The 22,731-nt window shown below is 43.8% G+C and overlaps 2 protein-coding genes across 5 annotated transcripts in view; one reads left to right on the top strand and one right to left on the bottom strand.

Moving 5' to 3' along the window:
* LOC144094000 (pyruvate kinase PKM-like) overlaps positions 1 to 1,878 on the top strand; it is a 28,836-nt gene extending 26,958 nt beyond the window's left edge. For all 4 annotated transcript variants that reach the window (XM_077627826.1, XM_077627825.1, XM_077627828.1 and 1 more), the window contains exon 12: positions 1,755 to 1,878. In XM_077627826.1, coding sequence (XP_077483952.1) covers positions 1,755 to 1,797 — 43 coding nt within the window. In that variant the 3' untranslated portion in view covers positions 1,798 to 1,878. The remainder of the gene's footprint in view (positions 1 to 1,754) is intronic.
* Faa (fumarylacetoacetate hydrolase) lies at positions 1,852 to 19,102 on the bottom strand. The gene is made up of 12 exons (XM_077627830.1): positions 18,915 to 19,102; positions 15,203 to 15,313; positions 15,008 to 15,129; positions 14,452 to 14,501; positions 14,291 to 14,381; positions 13,577 to 13,674; positions 12,567 to 12,719; positions 9,128 to 9,334; positions 8,391 to 8,437; positions 7,674 to 7,775; positions 7,148 to 7,265; positions 1,852 to 2,074 (listed from the first exon to the last, which is right to left on the bottom strand). Exons 1-12 carry the CDS (start codon positions 18,993 to 18,995, stop codon positions 1,998 to 2,000), a joined length of 1,257 nt encoding a protein of 418 aa, XP_077483956.1. The 5' UTR covers positions 18,996 to 19,102; the 3' UTR covers positions 1,852 to 1,997.
* Between the last annotated feature and the right edge of the window lie 3,629 nt (positions 19,103 to 22,731).

The raw sequence follows: 22,731 nt of genomic DNA, 5'->3' as shown, positions 1-22,731 counted from the left end.
CGCCACACGACCACCAACAACACTGCGGCAGTTCTTCACAAGTGGCAAGCACCGGTGTGGGAGGCTGAAGGTGCATGCTGGCAAAGTTTCTTCATCACCAAGCTACCCAGTAGCCTCCACATTGGTGCATGCTTCTCGTTCTGAGGCTGCGTGCTATTTTATTTGCCAAAACGTGCAACGGCTTTGCAAGGACTTGTGACCAATCGGTCCCAGTGGGCAAGTTGTCATAGCAGTGTTTTTGCTGCATGGGTAATAATGCGTACTTTTCTCGTGGCTTCAGTGCAGGACTGCACACCTGGGTGCATTAAAGCAAAGTTGCTCCAGATCAATCTGTAAGGCTAGTTCTTCTGCATTGAACCAACAGATGAGCATCTCAACCCTAGAAAGAAAAAGGGGGGGGGATGAGGAGTGCTGCTCCAAATCAACCAGTGGAAATTGCCAGTGTGTTGTTAAAGGCAATTTTCTTCTGTTTTGGCACTGGCACAACTCTTGGACATGTTTGTAGTAAATGAAGCCATGATGGATATCAACACCACTGTCTAGGTTAGTTTCCAGCCCTAAGCTGTGAAGCATTATGTGGTAGTGTGCCTGCCAAATGCCTCATATTGTACATTGCCTACACATGTGCTTTAAGCAACTGATGTGAAAGATCTATGTTCAGTTTTGAAATGGTTTAGGTTTCATTTGCTTTCTATGACGCTGTCATCTTTGCAATGCCGTTTTGGCGTGCTGTGAGGTGCGGTGTTCCCTGGACAGAGTTGCCGAAGAGACTTGTCTTTCTCTTTTTGCAAGGTGGCAGAACAGCTGTTGCAGTTGTCCCAAGAAATGATGTTGGCAGCCATACCTAGCTTATCGACTCTATTGTCAGATATATACATTAATCATTGTATTGGAAGAACAACTTTTTCGTTGTGCAACTACAGCCGCTGACAAGTGTTTTGGAAGGGTGCTGTGATCCCCGTATTGTGCTCTACAAATGTGTGTAACCCTAGGTGTAGGAAATCTTCACTCTGTGAACAGATGTGAAAAGTGTGATGAATTATTTAACGAATCTCTCGCTAAGCTATTTCTTCTGTAGCTCATTTTAGCAGGCCTGTTAAATGCACGACAGCCATCAGGGGCTACCACTATTCTACAGCTTTGTTCTAAAGTGTCTGTGATAGATTGTTAGCCAGAGCTTTGCTTTTTTTTTTCTAGTCTTTTATTGCGAGGCCATCTGTGAGTACGCAAACGTAACAAAAATTTTAAGGTGAAACATTTCCTATTTATTTCACATGTGTTCGTTTGAGAATGCATCTTTGCTTCAGATTAATTTCACATCCTTTAGATCTGTCTCTAATTGTAGTCGCATGCATTGCTCCTGCTGTTAACTGTTGTTTGTTCACGTAGTGAATTATGGTTGTTCCTGCAGTACTGGTTTTTACTCGGTCCAGAGTGCTGTTTCTTGTATGTCTAATAAATGAAAAATATTTAATTTCGACGCTGTAGTGCTGTCACGTACCAGAATGCAGATTATTCTCAGCCGAATTCTATTTAAATGCTGCAAACTTTTCGAAATGGGCAAAAACTCCCTTACATTGTAGTAGCTACCACACCTGGTCGCATGTTGTGTATTGGACAAAGTGCAAAGTTTGTGTGCTGGCAGCGATAAGCAAAGAACATTGAAAAAAAGAAAACATAAGGCTTCACAAGCAATATCTTGATGCTGAGAAAATGCGCACAAAGGCATTAACGAGTATTTTCTCAAATTTCAGGTATGTTCCTGAGAAGCTAGGCCAGAACGATGGGGATGCATAACTGCTGCTTTTTTTTTTTGTCTTGCCCGTGCAGCATGCACCCGAAATTTGCAAATAAATGCAACACTATTTATTTTCCATATTCCCTGCTTGGCATGCTCATTGACTACAAGGCTTCTGTGCATTTGCACTAGAATCCACCGAGACACTATATGGGTTACAGTGGTTGGATGTTGCTTGCATGGCAAGGTCTTGTGCTCTTCAGAGTGGATGAGCCTGCAGTACAATGCCCTTGCAGTCTCCAAAGCCAACACGGTAACCTTGTGCTTGACAGTATCCTGCATGTAAAACATGCCAGCATTGTGAAGCTGCATTACACGTTTTCACTGCAGGCAAGCTTTACAAGTTTGGAGCAGAGTGTACTGTCGTGCTGTTGAGGGAGGACTAGAATCTCGACCATGTTTACTTTTAAAGGTATTGCAATGAAATTAGATGTCTATAATACATGTTTCTTCACGTTTTCAAAAATAGTTTCAGGATGTCTAAATTAGTTCCCATATTTTAGTTAAGACAATTTCTACATTTTTATGTTTCAATTAAATGTGGCTGCAGCCAAAAATCTCATATGGAGCTGTGCTAATTACATTATTGTTGAGGTATGTCAAAAATTCAATTTTTCCAAGCACCATAATTATGGCGTATAATTAGGTGACATTCTGGTTCACAAAAATTTGACACGTTTGACTCAGCCAAACAAAAACAGCGTAGCTGAGAAAATGTTTTGAAGTGCCCGTGCCTGCCATTCGAAGCTTGTTGTAGAGGCCTTTTAAAAACAGCGGAATGCACATTGCAAAAATACTTCACAGTAGTGAGTAATACCAGCTGCGGAAAGGGGTCCAGCTTTCGAACAAAACCAAGAATGCGGCTGTGGGAAGCGACAGACACGAAGTCCTGCTGCATTTCGCTCCGAAATCGCGATTTCTGGGATTCATAGGCACGAAATATGGATATTTTATTAGTTGGAACTCAAATTTAGACTGGCAGTTTTTAGGCAGGAACTTGAGTGTATTGGTCCCAAATACGTCATTTTTTCAAAATCAAAATTTTTGTATTTTTTTATCATTTAAAGGCCTGCTACTCCTCTTAAGTTTGCTGCAAGTGCAGAACACTCATCTTTGTGAAAGCAACTCCACACTAAAAAATCTTTTAGTGCGAGAACAATTTGAACAAAGGCCATCCTGCATGTGTAAAACAAACTTAAATGCAAGCTTTTAGGCTTCATAAAGAATGTGTTAGTCTAGCTAGTCCTTAGCATGCATAGTTTGAAACAAGCTAACAGCACATCCTGCAGCGTGTCTCCCGGCTGTCCCATCACCCTCAACGAAAGCCATAGCTGTCCCATCACCCTCAACGAAAGCCATCTACTAATGCTTGGGACAAAGAAGGAAACTTCATACGTCCACCATGAAAGCAATTTTCAGACTCCTAATCTCTATACACAGTGGGCCACCCTTATTTCCAGGGGGTGGTGTGACTTAACCATTGAGCCACTGGTGAAGCCAGCTTACTTGAACTGCCAAGAGATGGCACTAGCGACCTGGCATGCATGCTTTTCATAAGTCTGAGTTGTCCCATGGCTTCATCGCATGAATCTCTATTCGTGGCTGCACAGCACGTATACACAGTGTGACCCACCAGTGACCCATTTTACAGCAAGCGTGTTAAGTTCATGGCCCTAGTATGGGGCAGCATAAAGCTTGGGCGTGATGCTAATGAGAGAGTAGTGGCATGAAAGCATTGAGCATCCTACACCAGTTCCCAGACTTACTAACATTCCACATCACATCAGCTCTCGTTGAAATTATACCACGAGAGAAAATGTCCGGCCAGCTTTATTTTTGTTCTGTGCACATGAGGTGGCCTTCTTATAAGCTGTTTTTGCTTTAGAACTTTGCACGTGTAGCTAGTTGAGGCTTTGTGCTATGCCTTTGTCAGCCAGCTCGCCACGTTCCACAGCTTATTAGTAGAACTTGTGAGCTTGAGAGCGAGCGAGCCTAGAGCTGCAGCCTATAATGCACATGATGGGCTATCAGGTGTGCTCATTTTGTGATGATGCTTGTCCCGATTGTTTTCTGGTTTGCATGTCTGTGTTGTCGCTTATATACGCACACTGTCATTAGTGTGTTTTTTTAAGCATGCGCATGACAAAGATCCCATTCACTTTGTCATGTGCTGTGCCAGCTCGTCAGTTAGCATGACTGGGCCAAAGCCAAACAATTTCCTCAAGATGATATGGAAGCAAATGTAGATCTAAACTTGACAATCATTAGTTTCTCACCTGACAATGATTTTGAAAAATGAAAATAAGGCTTGGCAAAGCTGTAGTTCAAGCTAGGGATGGTTTGCTGCATAGTTTTCAGATGAAAAACAAAAGCTGTAATAAATTTAATGCACTCTTGTTATCTAGTATCAACCAAGGTAAGTTACGCATCACTCAGCTTGCCGCTGCTGTGCAACTGCCATTGATAACATGTTGAGGCAACCTCTCTCGTTCTTGTCATTTCTCTGTCTGCAAGAACACTGCACAGCACAGCTTCTCACAGCTGCTCATTTTGAAGTGGATATGCCAAACTATTTTCGTTCACAAGACTGGCTAGTTGCCTGCACAGTGCACTTGCAAATGCTTCCCATGTTTTGCTTACCTGCACCTTTCTCTTCCCTGCACACAATTAAAAACTGCAATAGCCATAATCAATCTGTACAGCTTCGCTCTTAGCAGAGTAGCATGTAGCACACAAACTGCTGCTGTTCTTTTTTGTCCATTTGTTTCCATTCTTTGCGTTTTTAATTTACTACTGAAGAATTCTTGCCATGCTCTTATGCTTATTTTCAAACTTGTGCGCAGCCTGAAGTGCTTGCCGCAGGAACAGTTCAAGGCAATATGCACGGAAGGCTGCATTTCTCTTCAAAAGATGTGGAAACTGAAGTTCAGTGAATATATACAAAATACAACAAAAATCAGTATGACACTGAACGCATCGCCTATAATTAGCACATGTTAAGTCACCCCTTGCACCAACCCGTCCTTTCCTCTGCATTCAATTTATATATATCTTCAGTAAGAACGAGTGGAACTGTTTTATGGCTTCTTCAGTGAATTTCCGACAGTTCTGTTGAACAGGTTTAAATTTCTGTAAACACCAGAGAGGGGCAGCATGTTGGTAACAGCTTCTGTAACAGGTCGTCGGCTGCTTTTGGTATTGCAAAGTTTTGCTCTAATGACGATGATGGATTTTTATGGCGCAAGGGCATCTGTGGCCAAAGAGCGCCATGCACCCGAGCACGAAACCAGGGAAAAGCTTGTACCTATTGTATCACCGGTGGGTACCTGGCGGCACTGGGGATCGAACCCAGAGTTTTGCTCTAAAATCCAGGGCTTAATCCCCAGCAGACTTGAACGAGCCAGGAATGTCATAAGCAGACTGTCATTTCTGGCTCATGAAGAGTCCAACTTGTCATTTTTTAGCACTCTGTATGTGGTTAAGGCAAGAATGGAATGTCCAAAGCACATTCTTTGGTTTGCTGACAAATGGCAGCACAAGTACTAAATTACCATTTTGGGATCACTGTAAAAAAAAAAAAATGTCTGTTAGAAGGTTAAGGAGTACCTTTCTTAAGAGCAATGTTGTACGCAAGGTAATGCCCTTGCAAACTGAAAAAGGTTATATGTGTGTATAGAAAAAGCATGCAAATGAAGACAAAGCTCTGGATATCACCGAGAACGGCTAGCTTAGACCTCTGTGCAGCAGCATATATGGATAATTATGAAAACTGAAGTTTTCTATATCATCATCAGCCTGACTATGCCCACAGCAGAACAAATTCCTCTTCCATGTCTCTTCAATTAACCCTGTCCTGTGCCAGCCATGGCCACCTTATCCCCACAAACTTCTTAAACTCATTCACCCACCTATGTTTCTGCCGCACCCTGCTACGCTTGCCTTCTCTTGGAATCCAGTCATTATCCTTAACCATCGGCAATCTTGCCTTCGCATTACATGCCTTGCCCAAGCCGATTTATTCTTGATTTCAACTAGGATGTCATTTGTTCCTTGAACCAATCTGCCCTCTTCCCGTCTGTAATGTTACACCTATCGTTTTCCTTTCCATAGCTCACTACATTCTCCTCAGTTCAAACTGAACCCTTTTTCTCTAGCCTCTACTCACCATAGGTGAGTACTGGTTAGGTATGGCTGTTGTATACTTATCTCCTGAGGGATATCAGTAAATTGCCATTCATGATCTGAGAGTATCTGCCAAATGCGCTTCACCCCGTTCTTGTTCTAGTTATTTCACTCTCGTGGTCCAGATATGCGGTCACTACCTGGCCTTAGCAGACATATTCCCTTACCACTTCCAGCATCTTACTGCCAATCGTAAACTGCTGTTCCCCTCCAAGACTGTTTGAACATTACTTTGGTTTCTTGCATGTTAAAATTTAGGCCCACCGTTCTGCCTTGCCTGTCTTAAGTCATTGATCATGCTTTGCAATTCATCCCCCGAGTGACTGAGCAAGGCAATGTCATCAGCGAATTACAGATTACTAAGGTAAAGTAAGGAGGTTAAAAAACAGATTTTTGCATATCCAGTTCAACTGCAACACTGCAGTCCTGGTCTTGCTAACTATGCTTCGTTTCATACATAGCAGTCGACACTGCCAAAGCTGGCACGCCTGTTCACGCATGTAGAGTCCGTGCCCAAAAATTAGTTCGCCATACAATCAATTTGGACACAGGCATTTTTCGTTACAGCAAGTGTTAAGTGTCGTGACTGGCGCCTCCTGGACTTCATTTTACCTCTTGCCAGATTATCATCCTGCAACTCATCGAGAGTTTGAGAAGTAAGAATTACATGAGGCGGTACTATATGCGGCTGGTAGGGTGAATCGCTCTTACTCCATCTGTGTCTAAAAAATAGTTCACACTCTGCGAAAATTACAGCCACAGGGCCTGATCATTGAGCGCCTCACGGCTTCAATCGTGATTTTCAATGTTACCACTTGGTTTCATAGCGCTCTTTGGTTTTGTTTAAACACTGACCGAGGCTTCGAAAGGAACGAGTGATACGTGGCACAGTAAATGGTTCCGTGGACGCATTACTTCCGCAGCCTCCGCAATGTTGCCTGCTGTGTATGAAACTGAGTATAGGTACCAAAATTAGCCATGGGTGGAAGGCGGAAACTTCGCTCATGCTGGCCAATTATTCGAGTAAAGCCTCCACCCCTATTGTCCCTTGCAAGGCATCAATTGGCATTTTCCTACATGCTGTTGAGGGATTAGAAAGTATCACCCTTTTCACGACCTCGCTGTAGAGAAACAATTTGTCCTGCTGCAGGGGCTCGCTGCACTTACCTCGCAAGGTGACTTCATCTCCGTCTTTCAGAAATGTTCTTGTTTCTCCATTGTTCAGAGGAATGGGCTTGGTCCCCTTCCAGCAAAGTTCAAGCATTGAGCCATAAGAGTCCTCAGTCTGAAAACAGCATTTTCTGCAATGTAGGTCTCAATTTTTGCTTTTGTCAAGTCATTTCTTGTCGCAGAGAGATGACAGCTTTTAAGATTCTATCTGCACTGTTGTTCAGCCGCAACTATAAGACATGCCAATGGTACTGAACTGGTTAATCTGCATACCTACTGGTTGTGCAGCAACGACCATGATAAGTCTTCACACAGTCAAACCAGAATTAGTTTTAGAGCACAGTTTCACCTGTAGATTTGTTACGATCTATTTAAAAGGCATTTCACTCTTTGTATATCCTTACCTTTCTCTGTTGTTCACAAGTGACAGCACATTTCATGCTAAGAATTCAGTCATGCAGAACTCGCCCAGCTAACCATAAGCTACAGAACTTTAGTGAAGGTGCTTAATTTGCATACTTACTGGTCCGCTGATTGTTCCAGAGCCTAGCAAATCCCCTGGGTTCAGGTTGCAGCCAGTAACAGTGTGGTGAGCCAGTTGCTGTTTCATAGTCCAGTACATGTACTGCAATTAGAAAGCACCTCATTAGCTTCCTGATGCGCAGTCTGAATAGTACAAACTTTATAACCTTAGGCTTATCCCATTCAGATAAAATGCTCCAGGAAGAAGGCTGGGCTAAGTGCATGAGCATAGCTAGTACTAAAGGTTCGTCTATCGTAACTTTTATTGGAGAACGAGTAATTGTCACATCAGGAAAGATTGATCGGTCTTCTTTGGCCAACGCAAAATCTATCGCTGTCAAAGTGATTCTGAATGTGCTGCCACTGTCCTATTCGTGCGTTCAACCTATGTAATTAGAAGTGGCCACACAGTGGGAACAGTCATTTACACAGACGGGAAGTTGGAAGACAGTAAGGCATTAGTTACTTCACATTCACTGTTTCTAAGCACCTTGTGCTCAGGTCTGCACAGTACTAGTTTCTAAATATTGGCACCCTGCTACTGGGACTTTAGCTGTAGCGGTGCCCTGAACAGTGCTGTATGTGCTGATTGCACACCGACAAGCACCCATTCTACATGTGCACTAGTTCCACACAGAAGTCTGAACAACTGCAAGATGCCATGATTCTTGTTCCAGAAAAACCACTCCTATGTGCTAATTGTGCCTGGTCGGCTCACCTTGAAGTTGGATTTTGTCACTGTGGTGGGTGTCGCAGCATCTTTTGCTGTTGGAGAGGAAAATGAGACATTTTTTTCTTTTTTTAATTTCAGAACAGTTTCATCCCATCAGAGTTTACACAGACTGTGCAGTTTTCGTCAAGATGCGCATGCTTTGAGCGAGAGCCATACAGTTGGTATGGTAAAAGATGAAGTTATACGTATTTAGAAATTTGGCTTTTCGCCAATGTACACTCCATTGAGGGCGACATTTCCTTTAGTTCCACCAGAATAGAGTGACTTTGGCAATATCCTCAACTGTCTAAAGCTTGTCATCAAACTAGATTTGCAAACCTGTAAAGGGGATAAATGTGGAGAACATCAGTAGAGCATGGCACATGTGAATGTGTTGCAGAGCAACTTAAAATTTATTTTCTATAATTTTGCTGCTGCATTGACAGCTGGTCACTGCACAGAATTTTTATTTTTCGATTTCTGTGGTCTCAGAAACATTGACTTCAAACAGTGTCACTCGTGTACGAAGCATCACTTATAGCTGAAGTAAAGAAAAGACTAGTTTCAAGAGCAAAACTATGTTGTCACCTGAGAAATTTTCTGAGCCTTCTTAGAAATTTGCTTGTCTTACCAAATGACCCACATATTATTCAGCATGGTAGTACGTTACAGGCCTTATTCTCTCTGGAAATCAAAATTCAGTCAGAAGGTAGAAGCACTCCAGGAAACAGGCATATGCGCACGTTTGACATCCACTTGAAGGTTTATGTCGAAGTTGTAGTTGTCAGAGTGGGCCAGGTAAGGCATTGGCGCTGGGTCCTGGGCCACATTGGCACAGCGGAAGGGCTCCAGGGCCTCCATGGTTACCACCCAGGGGCTGATGGTGGTGCCCAAGTTCTTGGCCGTGAATGGGCCCAGTGGCACGTACTCCCACTTCTGCACATCGCGAGCTGCAGAACAGCCAACACAGAAAGAAAACTTTATTAACGGGAAAGGCAGACAAGTTTGCAGGAGGAAACGCGATCGTAGCCTGCTATTCCACACTAAGTTAAAGTGCAAGGGAAGGAAAGGGAGAGGTAGAGTGCAGATGGAAGGGGCACATACTACAATGAGTTACATGGAATGTCCTGGATGATGCACATGTCCATGCACACACCATTAAATGAAGCAAGTCTGAAGTGTCAGGACAGGCAGCTTTCCATCTGTTCAGTTCAACCTCCCTCAAGAAAAAAATGGTCTGCAAAGAAAGTATGGATATAAAGAACAAAACGTGATTCTACTTTCACTCTAGTTTGTTTTAACAGTTGCAATAGAGTGAATTTTTCGTATTTTTTAACATAATGATTTGTTTCTTAGCAAATCAAAAGTTGCTGACCTTTTCACACGGTTCATTCAGTTTATAACAATGCGTACAAAAGTTCTACAGTGCTGATTCAATGCAGTTGCACGAAATTGCTGTGTCTTATATGCCATCTGGCAAATAACCAAAATGACAATGTCAGCGGCACATGCAACAAGACCACGCATTCAGGTAAGAGTCGGGCTTCTTCCATTTTCCTGTGGCGAGATGAGTCTTTCGCCTTCCTTCCAGCCACATGTAATGTAAGTGAACGCCATCAGAATTTGATCTTGTGCGCAGTGGTTCAGCTTTCACAAGGACTGTAACACTAGCTTTTGTTTACTTCTTGCATGTACTGAACTGTGGTACATCATGTTTGTAGATGAGACCAGCTCCATTTATAACAAAACAATGCTTTAAAAAGAGTTTTCACCACCTCTTCATTTTCAGCAAGGTGTTAATGAAGTCACAGTCATCATCCTTTGAAGACAACGTGAAACTGTTTGTGGTACAGTTGACATATCGTGGTTTGGTTTATGGAGTTTAACGTCCCAAAGTGACTCCGACTATGAGGGACACCGTAGTGAAGGGCGCCAGAAATTTCAACCACCTGGGGTTCTTTACCGAGCACCAACATCGCACAGTACATAAGCCTCTAGAATTTCACCTTCATCAAAATTTGACCGCCGCAGCTGGGATTGAACCCACGTCTTTCGGGTCAGCAGCAGAGCGCTATAACCACTGAGCCACCGTGGCGGCACGACATATCATGGCTTTGTGATGTTTGCCTGCCATAGATACAATGTAAGAGCAATGTGCACATGACAGTTGCTGCAGCACATACTGTTGCGAATGTTCTGTGCTCCCATTTCCTAGTTAAACCTTTTTCTCTATGTTGACATTTGTTGCTGACTATGACATTTAGACATGATATGAGTCACTTAAGCTGTTCAATGTGCTGCTTGACCTGCCAGTTGTCCACAGGACATTTCCATAGCACATGGACCCAACTGATTTCATCTATCTGAACTATGTTTTCATAACTTCTTCACAGTGCAGCTGCACATTGCACTGCAGCATAGTGCAAGGATCACAGCAGCAAGGTCAACATTGCTTTAGCTTCTCAGGCAGGTCGAGCTAGTTACTAGTAACTGGGGGCACCAGCTTTGTATTATACTGCCGGTTGTATAATTAAATTTTAGTACCATCAGTAGCTAGTAAAAACCTCAGCCCCACTTGTCCGCTGCTCTCAATCAACATGCTATGATATAACCAAGGCAGCAAATGAGGCTGCTTTCACTAGGCTACATGCTTGGCAGTTGTTGCATAAGAGAAATGCAACCCAAATTTGATGTTTTATTTTTAATACATCTAAAACTTCTGAAAGTGTTTCAAAACACCTTTAAAATAATTATATGCAGTTTTAAGAGCTTTGTCCTGAAGGCCCAACAAAATTATTCGAATAGGTGAAGTTCCAATAGGTGCATAATTTCTTTCTTTTCATCTCGCATGGCCTGATTTCACATTATATGTCACTTGATGTCAATATTTGCTTTATTTTTTTCCAGTAAGTCAGCTCATGGTGAAGCACTGGCCATGTTTCAAAACATGTTCATATCACACTGAGCAGCATGTGCTTCTGTAACATTCGTAACCTGGCTGTGCCTGAAATACTGTGCCTCTGGGCACTTGTGGAGGCAAGTTACAAAAATGGATGACAGAGGTAGCAACAGGTCATGTGGTATGCTACAACTGATATCATAAACAGAAAATTTCACTTCTTGTACTCATTCTGCTGCTATCAGCAAGACTGCTTATTTAACAAAAAAGACACGGAGGAAAAATTGAATCTGGCCTCTTTCAATAAATTACCGCATTCTATTGATGCTATTTTTACTGAAAATGAAGGTTTTATAAGCTGGAAAAAATATATACAGGGTGTTTCGTATATACATATATATCTGTCTGGGTTGCAAAATATTTTCCTCACATACTACTTGCCTGTTTGGGCTCAAGCACAGACCATAGGGTAGCTTAAGATAGTCGACGTTTTTCAATAATTAATTTAAACCTTAGAACTTGCCTGAATTGTCTGGAATCAACAAAAAAACTGCAGTCATCTGTGCGGTGACTGTCGTATAGACGAGCGGAGCAGCAGATTTGAGAGGCTGCGTCATCTGGGCTACTGCGAGACATACCCGAGCTCTGAGCAGGAATATTCGTTGCCTCGCAGTTTGCCAGATGGTGCAGCCTCTCAAATCGGCTATCCCACTTGTCTTGATGAAAATTCTGTGCGCAGACGACTCCAGTTTTTCATCGATTCTGGGCAGTCCAGGCAAGTTCCGATATTAAATTATTTACCAAAAAACGTAGACTATCATAAGCTACCCTGTGGTCAGTGCTTGAGCCAAAATAGACCAGTGGTTTGTGCAGGAGAATGTTTTACAACCCAGACAGATAAATACGGAACACCCTGTATATTAAATACAGGCACTGCCACCCCTAGCTGTTTTCATAAGCAAACTGTGATGGCATCAATACATTTTTTTGGTTGCAGATCTCTCAAGCTAGGCCACACCATTATTCACTTCCAAATGGTGACCATGGAGCTCGTTTTGTTATTGACATCACAATTGGACGGGAAAACATTGGCAATAAATGGCACGTTCACTGCCCACCAGATGCCACCATAACAACAAAGAGCCAAAAAAATCAATTTTTTACTAAGGACGAAAAGGAAAGGAGTCGTCCTCGGCATCCCTTCAAAAGATAGTATTCCGACATCTGCACAGCTCATAAGAGTTTTATGTCAAGATGTTAGCCAGGAAATCACGAGATCTCACCGCTCCAGTCATTCATAAGCACCATTCCAAAGATGTGTTCGTGGGCCTGCTGCACAGGGACAGGGTCTCCCAGCTTATTGCCTGGCCCAACAAAGAAAGCCATCTCCAGCTCGAAGTCCATCAGTCGGCAGGGTCCAAACACAGGTGGCTTGGCTGTAGCACAGACAGTAACGTATAACATTTGGAGAAGCCATTATACCATGAGAAAATGGGAAAATGCGCTCCTAACTTTGAAACCTCTAATGCACTCGAGACACAATAGAACCACAGTCCTTAAATACCTTTTCCATAGACTTTCCCTTGAAGTTTCATTCAGGGTCAGATCTAGTCACTATTAGTGGAGCCAGCATTGGATCTGCCACCTGACCTCATGGCAAACTTTTCAAATGAAGAGACTCATATGCTAGGAGTGCCAAAATAATATTTAGTTTAATGAAGTTAAGTGAATAGTGAGATAAAACCGAGTAATACAGCTAATTCACTCCCTTTGTGCAGAAAAGAAAAACACAATAGTCAAGACACAGTTTGTGTGCTTGTTCGCATCATAAGGAAAAAAAAATAGCGCTATCAAATTGCCGTGTGTACGAATGATGCCGATTCGTCATGTATTAAAACACTGTGCCCCTAATTGACATGGTGCACGCCAATGTAAGCTCACTTTACGTGGCACACATCTTCAGAACCAGAAGAAAAAGTACCAAAAGACCCTGACAGAACTTAATCCTTTTTGTTAGCTCCACTGCGCTTATACGACAATAAATGGAATAGGTGCAGCCTTCACCATGGAAGAGGCATGTGATATGGTGAAATGCGGCCTATTTTTATACAAGAAAAAGTGATGCTTATAAGGCAGCTAACTAACTCTGCTACTACACAGCAGTTCATGAAACTGCTTTGAACTTTGAACCTTAACTGTCACACTTCAGAGAACTCAAGTTTTGGATAATGCAAGAAGTTGCAAAACAAAAGAAAAATATAATCTGCCTCACTTCACAATGCACAGCACTTACAATCGTCAGGCCTTGTCTGGCCATTTGGGCGACGGATTGGAGTTCCCGAGATGACAACCGAGGAAGCACGCCCATGATACCCAACGGGCAGATATTTCCTGCATTACAATGCATGTTTAGTACCACTCACAACGTACGCAATGCAGCATTGTTTCTATCATGACAAATGTTAATGGGACACTGAAGTCATTAACTTCACACATTGCCCATTTCCTTCCAAAAAAGCAGAGTTCAAGGCCTCACTCACTTCATACACATCCATATGGCATTTGCTCAAAAGAAATGCGCCTTATATCAACAGTTTGTACCTCCCATGCTTTCAACACAGCTGGTGACACCACCCACCATGTCATCTGCATGTGTGAGCTTTGAGCAATGTTTATTAGCAAAGAAAGTCATTTATTTGGTCTGACTTCATCACGTTGACTCAGCTAACAACATGGGCTCCCGATTAAGCCAATATAACCCAAGAAATTCAACAAAAATAACATGTTAACCATCTCTGTGTCATGTAAGTAGGTCACAGAAGCACTGTTAGCGTTGCCAATAGTGTTTTTTCTGCTCCTTCATTTTATAAATAAACTGCTGGAGTGAAACTAAACATGCGGTTTAATATATTCTGATATAGCCTGGCTTGTTTTATAAAACATAGTCATAGCTGAAGCCTGCTTTAGCGCCTTTAAAGCTTAAAACTTAAGGAGAGTTCTATCTTACCAGTTTGGCATGAGGGCATTGTCTTTTCCACGGAACATTGTGCCAACATTTGTGGCATGCTCCAAGGATGAATAGAAGTCTGTGTAGTCACCTGGTAAACCAAAGAACACCAAATGCATTACAGCTTACCTATTATATATCCAATGCGCCAGGTGCCTTACCAATTTGTGCTGGTAAATGCATTGTAGCTTGTGACATTGGAACAAGTGCCCTTAAAAGAGAGAAAATTGTTACTACACAACTCATATTGCCATGCTTCTTTCATGTTGTGTACTGTGGCACTTGCCATGAACCACACAAAAATTAAAATTATTTTGAATCAGGACATTTATAAACAATCATTCCTCCTTATTATTGTCAACTCACATGCCTTTGTTTTCATTATAGGAATTAAAAGGTGCAGCTCTTTCATCTATGTTAGGGCTCACAATTTAAAAAAATATGATTAATGGGAGCTCCTTTCACAGGACAGAGAGTACTACCAGAGTGATTGCAGTCTTTTAAATACAATGTTTAGTAAATGAGAAGAGTGGGAGGGGCCAGGGAAAAAAAAACAGCAAATGAAAGCTGTGAGGTAACTGCACCTGTCACTGATGAGAGTTGGCAGAAATATTTTTCAATGTGTGGGAAGCAGGTTCATTTGTCCAAAAGCTTTTCCAGGAAGTGTCATTAAAGTTAACATACTTGAAATATTTTTGTAGGCAGTGCGTCACTCACTTGGCTTTAAGAGCAATGTCATCCCTCAAAACTGCCTCATCCTTTGACAGCAGCTTCTGGATAACTTGTCGCGCTTCCAGCCATGCTGGCCGGCCTAAAGCCATGAAGTCATTTAGGGTTTTCTGTGGGAAAGAACCATGACTATAAGTTATCTGTACTCAGTATTTAAGTTACCTTATTGGCACTGTTTCCTACCTGCTCAAAAACATGCTGTGATTGGTTCAGGTGTGGCCCACTGAAGAAGTGTTTCACTACAAATAAGTCAAGGATGTAGTTTCCAATAGCCACACCAGGGCGGGGCGTTTTCTGCAAGAGGTGTAGAAGCATTCATCATAAAGTTGCGAATTTCTGTATAATAGCAGAAGTAAAATGATGCTACATGTGTCAGTTGGTACCAGGCACCAGTTACCACTATGACCACATCCTGCTTCAAACTGAACTGAATAGAATAAAATAAAGAGCATACTGAACTGAATAGAATAAAATAAAGAGCATAGGAGTACATAGGTTTTACTTTTTTATTGTCCTACTGCACAACATTGAGTGTACATAACTCTCCATCTGTGCCGCTCACAATATTACATTCATACCTTACCAATCTTAGCTTACCAATCTTCATTGAAAAAAAAAAACCTATAAAGATTCGTCTTAATTCGTGGCATAAATATACAGTGATATCATTGAAAGTGAAATCTCTAAACCTATTCACTTTTTGTCAGCCATATTTTCAGGACACATATGCTAACACTGGGGAATGACTTTTAAACTAAATCAATTCGACCGCAATGACCTATGCCTACATTTTTTTCATGTGCTTGCTAAATGTTCCAGACAAAAACAGCTGTTGGGAGTAGCAATTTATAATTCCAGTTAATTGTTGGACAAAGCTGATATTTTTCAGCTTGGTCGATCCAGACTAGGCATATTTTTCACCACTAGCAATCTAATGTATATCACCTGGATGTATAGATTAAAGGTGGATGTTTGAATGGGAGGTCTATGCACACAAATTGGCAGCTGCCACCCGAGCTTATTTTAATGCTTCGGCACTAACTGCAGTTTTCAACTAACTGAGCACTGTAGATGAACCTACTCAGTGCTATAGCACTCAGAACGAATAAAAATTTCATTTATATAACGTAGCTAAGCAACAGTCTACTACTAAACCCCATAAGGACGCCCTTCCTGGGGGGGCGTATAAGCATAAGTGAAGGCAATTTGTTTGAACTGGGTGAGTGAAGAGATGTGTGAAGTGCTTGTGTTATATAGTATTGCAATGCTTTTGAAAGATGTTATGCTCTAAAATGGCATACACGATGTGTTGCGTGCAATTGCATGTTCGAACAGCAGTTCAAATTAACAGAAAACATAACTGAAATATTCTTGCATATATTCTCTGAAGGTCAATGTGCCTTTTGCATCCCCGATGTCATAAATACCCATCTGTATAAAATTGTTATTTCATCTTTTACCACGTAGATTCAATCACATTTATTTCACATCATAAATGTCTAGGCCATATAGAATAAAATTTATACACATCTCGCACACTTCTAGCTGGAATATCAACAGTACATACTATGCCTCGGAATGGACAATAACTTTCTTGTTATAGGTACAGAGATTCTTGAAAATCAAGACTAAAATAGATGTCTGCTGGAGGTGCCAAATACTCAGTGTCAATATCTCATGGACACCCATGTAATATGTTTTATGGTTTGCTGTGAACACAGTGTGATGTAAGCTCATATATGCAAACTCCTTATTAGAAAGCCGCCATTTATTTTTATTCTCAGCGACTCAGGCAGTGACAAACATTTCTTGCAAGACATTCGGCGGCCACTCTTGAATACTTAGTGCAGAATCGTCAATAAGGTGAACTGGTGCATGTAGCTTACAATGGGCAAAAGCAGCCATGGAGTTGCTACAAATGTTGTGCAAGGCATAGCTCAAAAAGGCACACAAGAAACATGGAAGCAAATAACACAGTCTTGTCAAGCTTACATGTAACTTTCATATGTCTTGTTCTGTTTAGAGCTAACACCAGGCGTCATGTGCATCTTATTTATGAGCTGGCTATAGAGTGATACGGACAGCTATATTTTCATATTAGGAATTGACTTTTTTTTTCTTCACTCTTTCCTGTGCCACTCCAGACACGCTGTACGTCTCAGCGCAGCATGTACAGGAAATAAGACTGCTTGTATTATTCTCTAAACCTCACTGTACAGCCCACTGGTTCGTGTAGATTGATAGACAATGCATGGCCAGACGACAAATTTGGTTCGCTGACTACGGCTATGCTTGTTATTATACAATCTGATGCACCTAAAAAACGAAGCAGCAGGTGCTCCCCAAAGCAGGCCCCCCAGCCAATGGTGCTGACCGGTTTCCATGACGCTTTGTTCCACCCCTTGCGATGTCACACTAGCAGGTTCAAGAGACTACGGGACTATGATGTCACGAAAATCGGGCGACGCCATTGACCGGATGGATCTCTTGAGGGGCATCATGCTGTTTCGTTCCGACTGTTATGCACCGTTGCCGAATATTTACTGATTTTTCAATCGCAAGACTGCTAGATAAACAGCGTGTCATAATTTGGTCAAGCTGTCTTCTCACTAACTCCTATTTGTTACGACATCAATTAACAGACTCCTGGAAAATAAGTTAAACTGCACAACATATTCTTTATGAATTTTGTAGTCACATTTTGTTGAGTTCTTCATTCTCATGGCAACAATACCTCATTGTGCAATGCCTCTGAGTACTAAATAAGTAAGTGAATTAGTAGTCCCATCCCATCCACTGCAAGTGTCATACCCGCTTCCTCTACTGAAAAAAGGAGACGCCGTACTGCCTAAAATGAAATTTCTCTGCCGCTCCACGCGTGCTTTAATTCCGCCGCGTGGATCCAATCTTCCCGGCGATTTAACTCGCCATGAGGAGCTGGCGTTGTGGAGAATATGGGTGGATGCTGCGCTGGCGCCTGCTGTCAGGTCCTCCTGGACCTCAAGACCCCCTTTCTGAACTACCCCTTCTGCCCTGCGTCTGCTACAGAGGCAACGTTACCTCACTTTGTGCTAACTTGGCCCGGACTTCAGGAGGCACGCAAGCGACATCTCGGCATTCAGGGTTCCCACCCCAGCCGACCACCAGACACTCGAATCTGGACCCATGGGCCCCAAAACCGGGGCCTTGTTGGCAATTTTAGCCGACACCGGCCAGCACTTGTACGTACATATAACTCTCTCTTATGCCGAAGGGCATATCTGCGTAACAAAAAAAAAACAGTTGTCAATAGACCGGCTAATTTTTCAGGAAAACGAATCGCAATGAATGAAGACTAGTTCCGGAAAGCACATAGCATATTTGAATAACGCGCTTCGCAATCACGTGATCAACAGAGGCGAAAGCGCATGCGCAGCACGTGCGCATTCCAGGCGCTTCCACGGGATTAATTAAATGCAGCGTGTACTTCTTTACAGTTTCTACGCCGTATAAAGCGCGCGATTGTGATGTTCTGACTTCCATTCGCAAAGCTCGTGGAAACTTTGATTATTTCTCGCTCACAGACAGCGACACCGCGATGGCGACGCTTTTCCGAAAATCCTTCGTGACCCACACCACCACCAGCAAGTACGGCGAGCTCCGGTTGGGCCGGTTGAGCCGCAAGTTTTGAAATTTGACGCCTCTGTATAGAAACAACTCGACACCGGGCGGTTGTCGAAATGCGCGTATCACCCTCAATACAGCGTCGATCAAAAAACGACTGCTTTCATTAGAGAAAAGCCTCCCGTTTTGCCGCAGCTGCAGCTATATATGCCGGCGGCCGGAACGGGCTTCTTCACGCACGGTGCGGGTTCACTGACAAACACTGCAGGCGCAGGCCGGCGCATATACATACGTTCGACGGCGTCGAAAAGATTCCATAGGGCAGGTTGGCGTACGAAAAATCGCAGTCCTCGGGCACGGGCACGAACGACATGTCTCAGCGAGGCGGGTTCCGCTCAGGCAGACAGACGCTTATTTGCGAGTGGCGCCTGAAGCGAGTGCGTGAGAGGGGGCCCTTTCCAGTTGTGCTCTTCCTTTCCTTATCGCGCTCGTTTGACCCGAGGGGATGGGAACTGGTCTGAGGCATCAAGTAACTAAAGCCAAGGCCGCGTCGTCGCGCCCGCTTGCTGCCGGGCATCTTTGGCCGTGCTGAGATTAGCATGCGACGTGGCTTTCCTCAGTTGTCTGTCGCACATATTTTCACTCCCTACAATATTGCAGCCGCCTAACCGGCACACGAACGCTGCTTTATTGTATTTTTTTTTCAAGCAACGACCCAAAACAGTGCAGATGAAAAATGACCCTCGAGGTGGGCGAGCCACGCACATACCGCTTCCAAGCTGCGATAGCTTCTATACAGCTGGCCCTTGTACATGTACAGTCTGCGTCACGCTTGTGCAGAGCGCTCGAGCAGTGCATATGCACCAGGCAATAAGAACTAAAATTAGACTGCAGCCCATTATTTCCGGGCAAATTTGATGGTGCCCATGTGGCTTGCACGTCTGTGTAGCTCCACAGAGCAACGGTGACCTCCAGAAAGCAGATATGCGACGAGGTGTCACTTTTTTTTGCAAGGGAGTGCGTCGTTCGAGCGCTGTACACAAGGGGACGTAGACTGCTGTTCACTGCCCTGCATTCCATACTAAATTAATTTTTCGTCTCCACGGACACTCGTGAAACTAGTTTGCTTTTCTGATTTATTTTTTTTTCGGTGGGATATCTCTCATATTCGTCTGCCTAGCTCAGCAGCGGAGTCTAGTAGTCACACATGGAGCGTTTGGCCCTCTCTATAGCCACACACACACACACACACACACACACACACACACACACACACACACACACACACACACACACACACACACACACACACACACACACACACACACACACACACACACACACACACACACACACACACACACACACACACACACACACACACACACACACACACACACACACACACACACACACACACACACACACACACACACACACACACACACACACACACACACACACACACACACACACACACACACACACACACACACACACACACACACACACACACACACACACACACACACACACACACACACACACACACACACACACACACACACACACACACACACACACACACACACACACACACACACACACACACACACACACACACACACACACACACACACACACACACACACACACACACACACACACACACACACACACACACACACACACACACACACACACACACACACACACACACACACACACACACACACACACACACACACACACACACACACACACACACACACACACACACACACACACACACACACACACACACACACACACACACACACACACACACACACACACACACACACACACACACACACACACACACACACACACACACACACACACACACACACACACACACACACACACACACACACACACACACACACACACACACACACACACACACACACACACACACACACACACACACACACACACACACACACACACACACACACACACACACACACACACACACACACACACACACACACACACACACACACACACACACACACACACACACACACACACACACACACACACACACACACACACACACACACACACACACACACACACACACACACACACACACACACACACACACACACACACACACACACACACACACACACACACACACACACACACACACACACACACACACACACACACACACACACACACACACACACACACACACACACACACACACACACACACACACACACACACACACACACACACACACACACACACACACACACACACACACACACACACACACACACACACACACACACACACACACACACACACACACACACACACACACACACACACACACACACACACACACACACACACACACACACACACACACACACACACACACACACACACACACACACACACACACACACACACACACACACACACACACACACACACACACACACACACACACACACACACACACACACACACACACACACACACACACACACACACACACACACACACACACACACACACACACACACACACACACACACACACACACACACACACACACACACGCGCGCGCGCGCGCGCGCGCGCGCGCACGCACGAGTCACTCTGCAGTTTCAGGCAAAAGTGCCGCCGAAGCCTTTACTAATGGCGAATTTTAGCTTATAATGAATGCTGTTTTTGTTGGAGCTAAAATCACGTTCAGTCATGCCCACGTGCCTTTGCTCGGGCACAGACAGGAGAGAAACGACAGGACTTAAGCTAGTCTGTCTTTTTGCGCTATAGCTATAGCCTATATTGTCTGGATCCAGTAACCAACCAGCGTAATCAAGAGCCTTTTAGCAAACACCGCACCTTCCGGAACTGCATATATGCATGCCTTAGAGCCGACTTGCTGTGCACACATCCGGACCTAAAACGTCTGATTAAAATTCCTTTCTCTTGGGCATATTTCTATTCATCTACCTCTCACTGTTATCTACACTGTTATCCTAGTTAATCGGAGCTGTCTTTCTTTCGACTTGGTGATAAGCATGGCAGCCGTTTGCTTTACTTTTGGGTGTTTGTGTTTTGGAGGGAGGAGGAGGGAGCGTTGGCCGAGCCGGGAAGTCTGGCCGATTAGAGCTAAATCAACAGAGAGAAAGCTTATCGGTCCTAGTGCAATAAACATGACTTCAAGGGTCATTGCATGATAGCGCTTACGAGCGGGAGCATTGTACGGTAATCGCGGAGCCTTATGAATTCGGGCGAGGTGACCACGGCTTGTTGAACATAATGCTTAATTAGTGCGCCACTTCCTGCACCTGTCTCGATTGCTCTTAGTTCTACGTCTTTTTTCTTGCGTACAGTCAAATGTCCAGTACGGCCAGCATAGCGATGGACACCTTCGCATGCGCATTGTCGAAAAGAAAATAAATTCAGATGCAGCGCGTGACAACTTGTGATTGGATAGGCATCGGGAGCCGTATACATGCGCCGATCTTTTCCGTGGCCGATGTATAGAAACAAGGCGGATTTAGAAAATTCGAGAGGGATCGAGGGAGCGAGAAATTTTACACAGAAAAAACTGCGCTGTACCCCACTTCTTGACGCAAACAGTAAAAAATACGTGGTTCAAATATGGGGCTGCCTTCAAATGGGGCTGCATGCAGTATGCCGCATATAGCGTCGTCTTGAAGGAAGCAGCAATTTTTTATGTGGTCCCGTCCGGAAAACCTTTTGGGTGTCAGCTGTCACCCATCGCCTCCCCTTGACTCCATCACTGAAAATGCTACATGTTCCACTATATCCAATCACAGACTGTCGTTGCCTCTCTTGAGCCTCTAATTAAGGCATCTGTTCGTCCTTCAAGAGAGTGGAATCTTCGGATGATGCTCTGCGTACACGGAACAACGCTTTTGCGGTAACTGCGTGGTTTTCTTGGCTCGGCAAACATTCTGCGACGCGTCTGCCGCAGCCTTCTCGGTGGCCGACACGAGACCATGAACGTTCTCCTCTCCAGACATTGCCGCCCATACAAGTCAGTGTCCTAGCTGGGATCAGGCAGACTGAGA

This window comes from Amblyomma americanum, chromosome 6 (assembly GCF_052857255.1).
Source record: "Amblyomma americanum isolate KBUSLIRL-KWMA chromosome 6, ASM5285725v1, whole genome shotgun sequence".
In the NCBI taxonomy this organism is placed as follows: Eukaryota; Metazoa; Arthropoda; class Arachnida; order Ixodida; family Ixodidae; genus Amblyomma; species Amblyomma americanum.
This window is presented reverse-complemented; position numbering and strand designations above follow the sequence as displayed.

What these genes read in the sequence shown, in the direction of transcription:
- Faa (XM_077627830.1), bottom strand. Translation starts at nt 18,995, where the DNA reads ATGTCGTTCGTGCCCGTGCCCGAGGACTGCGATTTTTCGTACGCCAAC. An exon ending in CACAGCATGTTTTTGAGCAG is followed by an intron (nt 15,130 to 15,202) that starts GTAGGAAACAGT and finishes TCTTTCCCACAG; the next exon opens with AAAACCCTAAATGACTTCAT. An exon ending in CCTTCAAGTGGATGTCAAAC is followed by an intron (nt 8,438 to 9,127) that starts GTGCGCATATGC and finishes CCTCTCCAACAG; the next exon opens with CAAAAGATGCTGCGACACCC.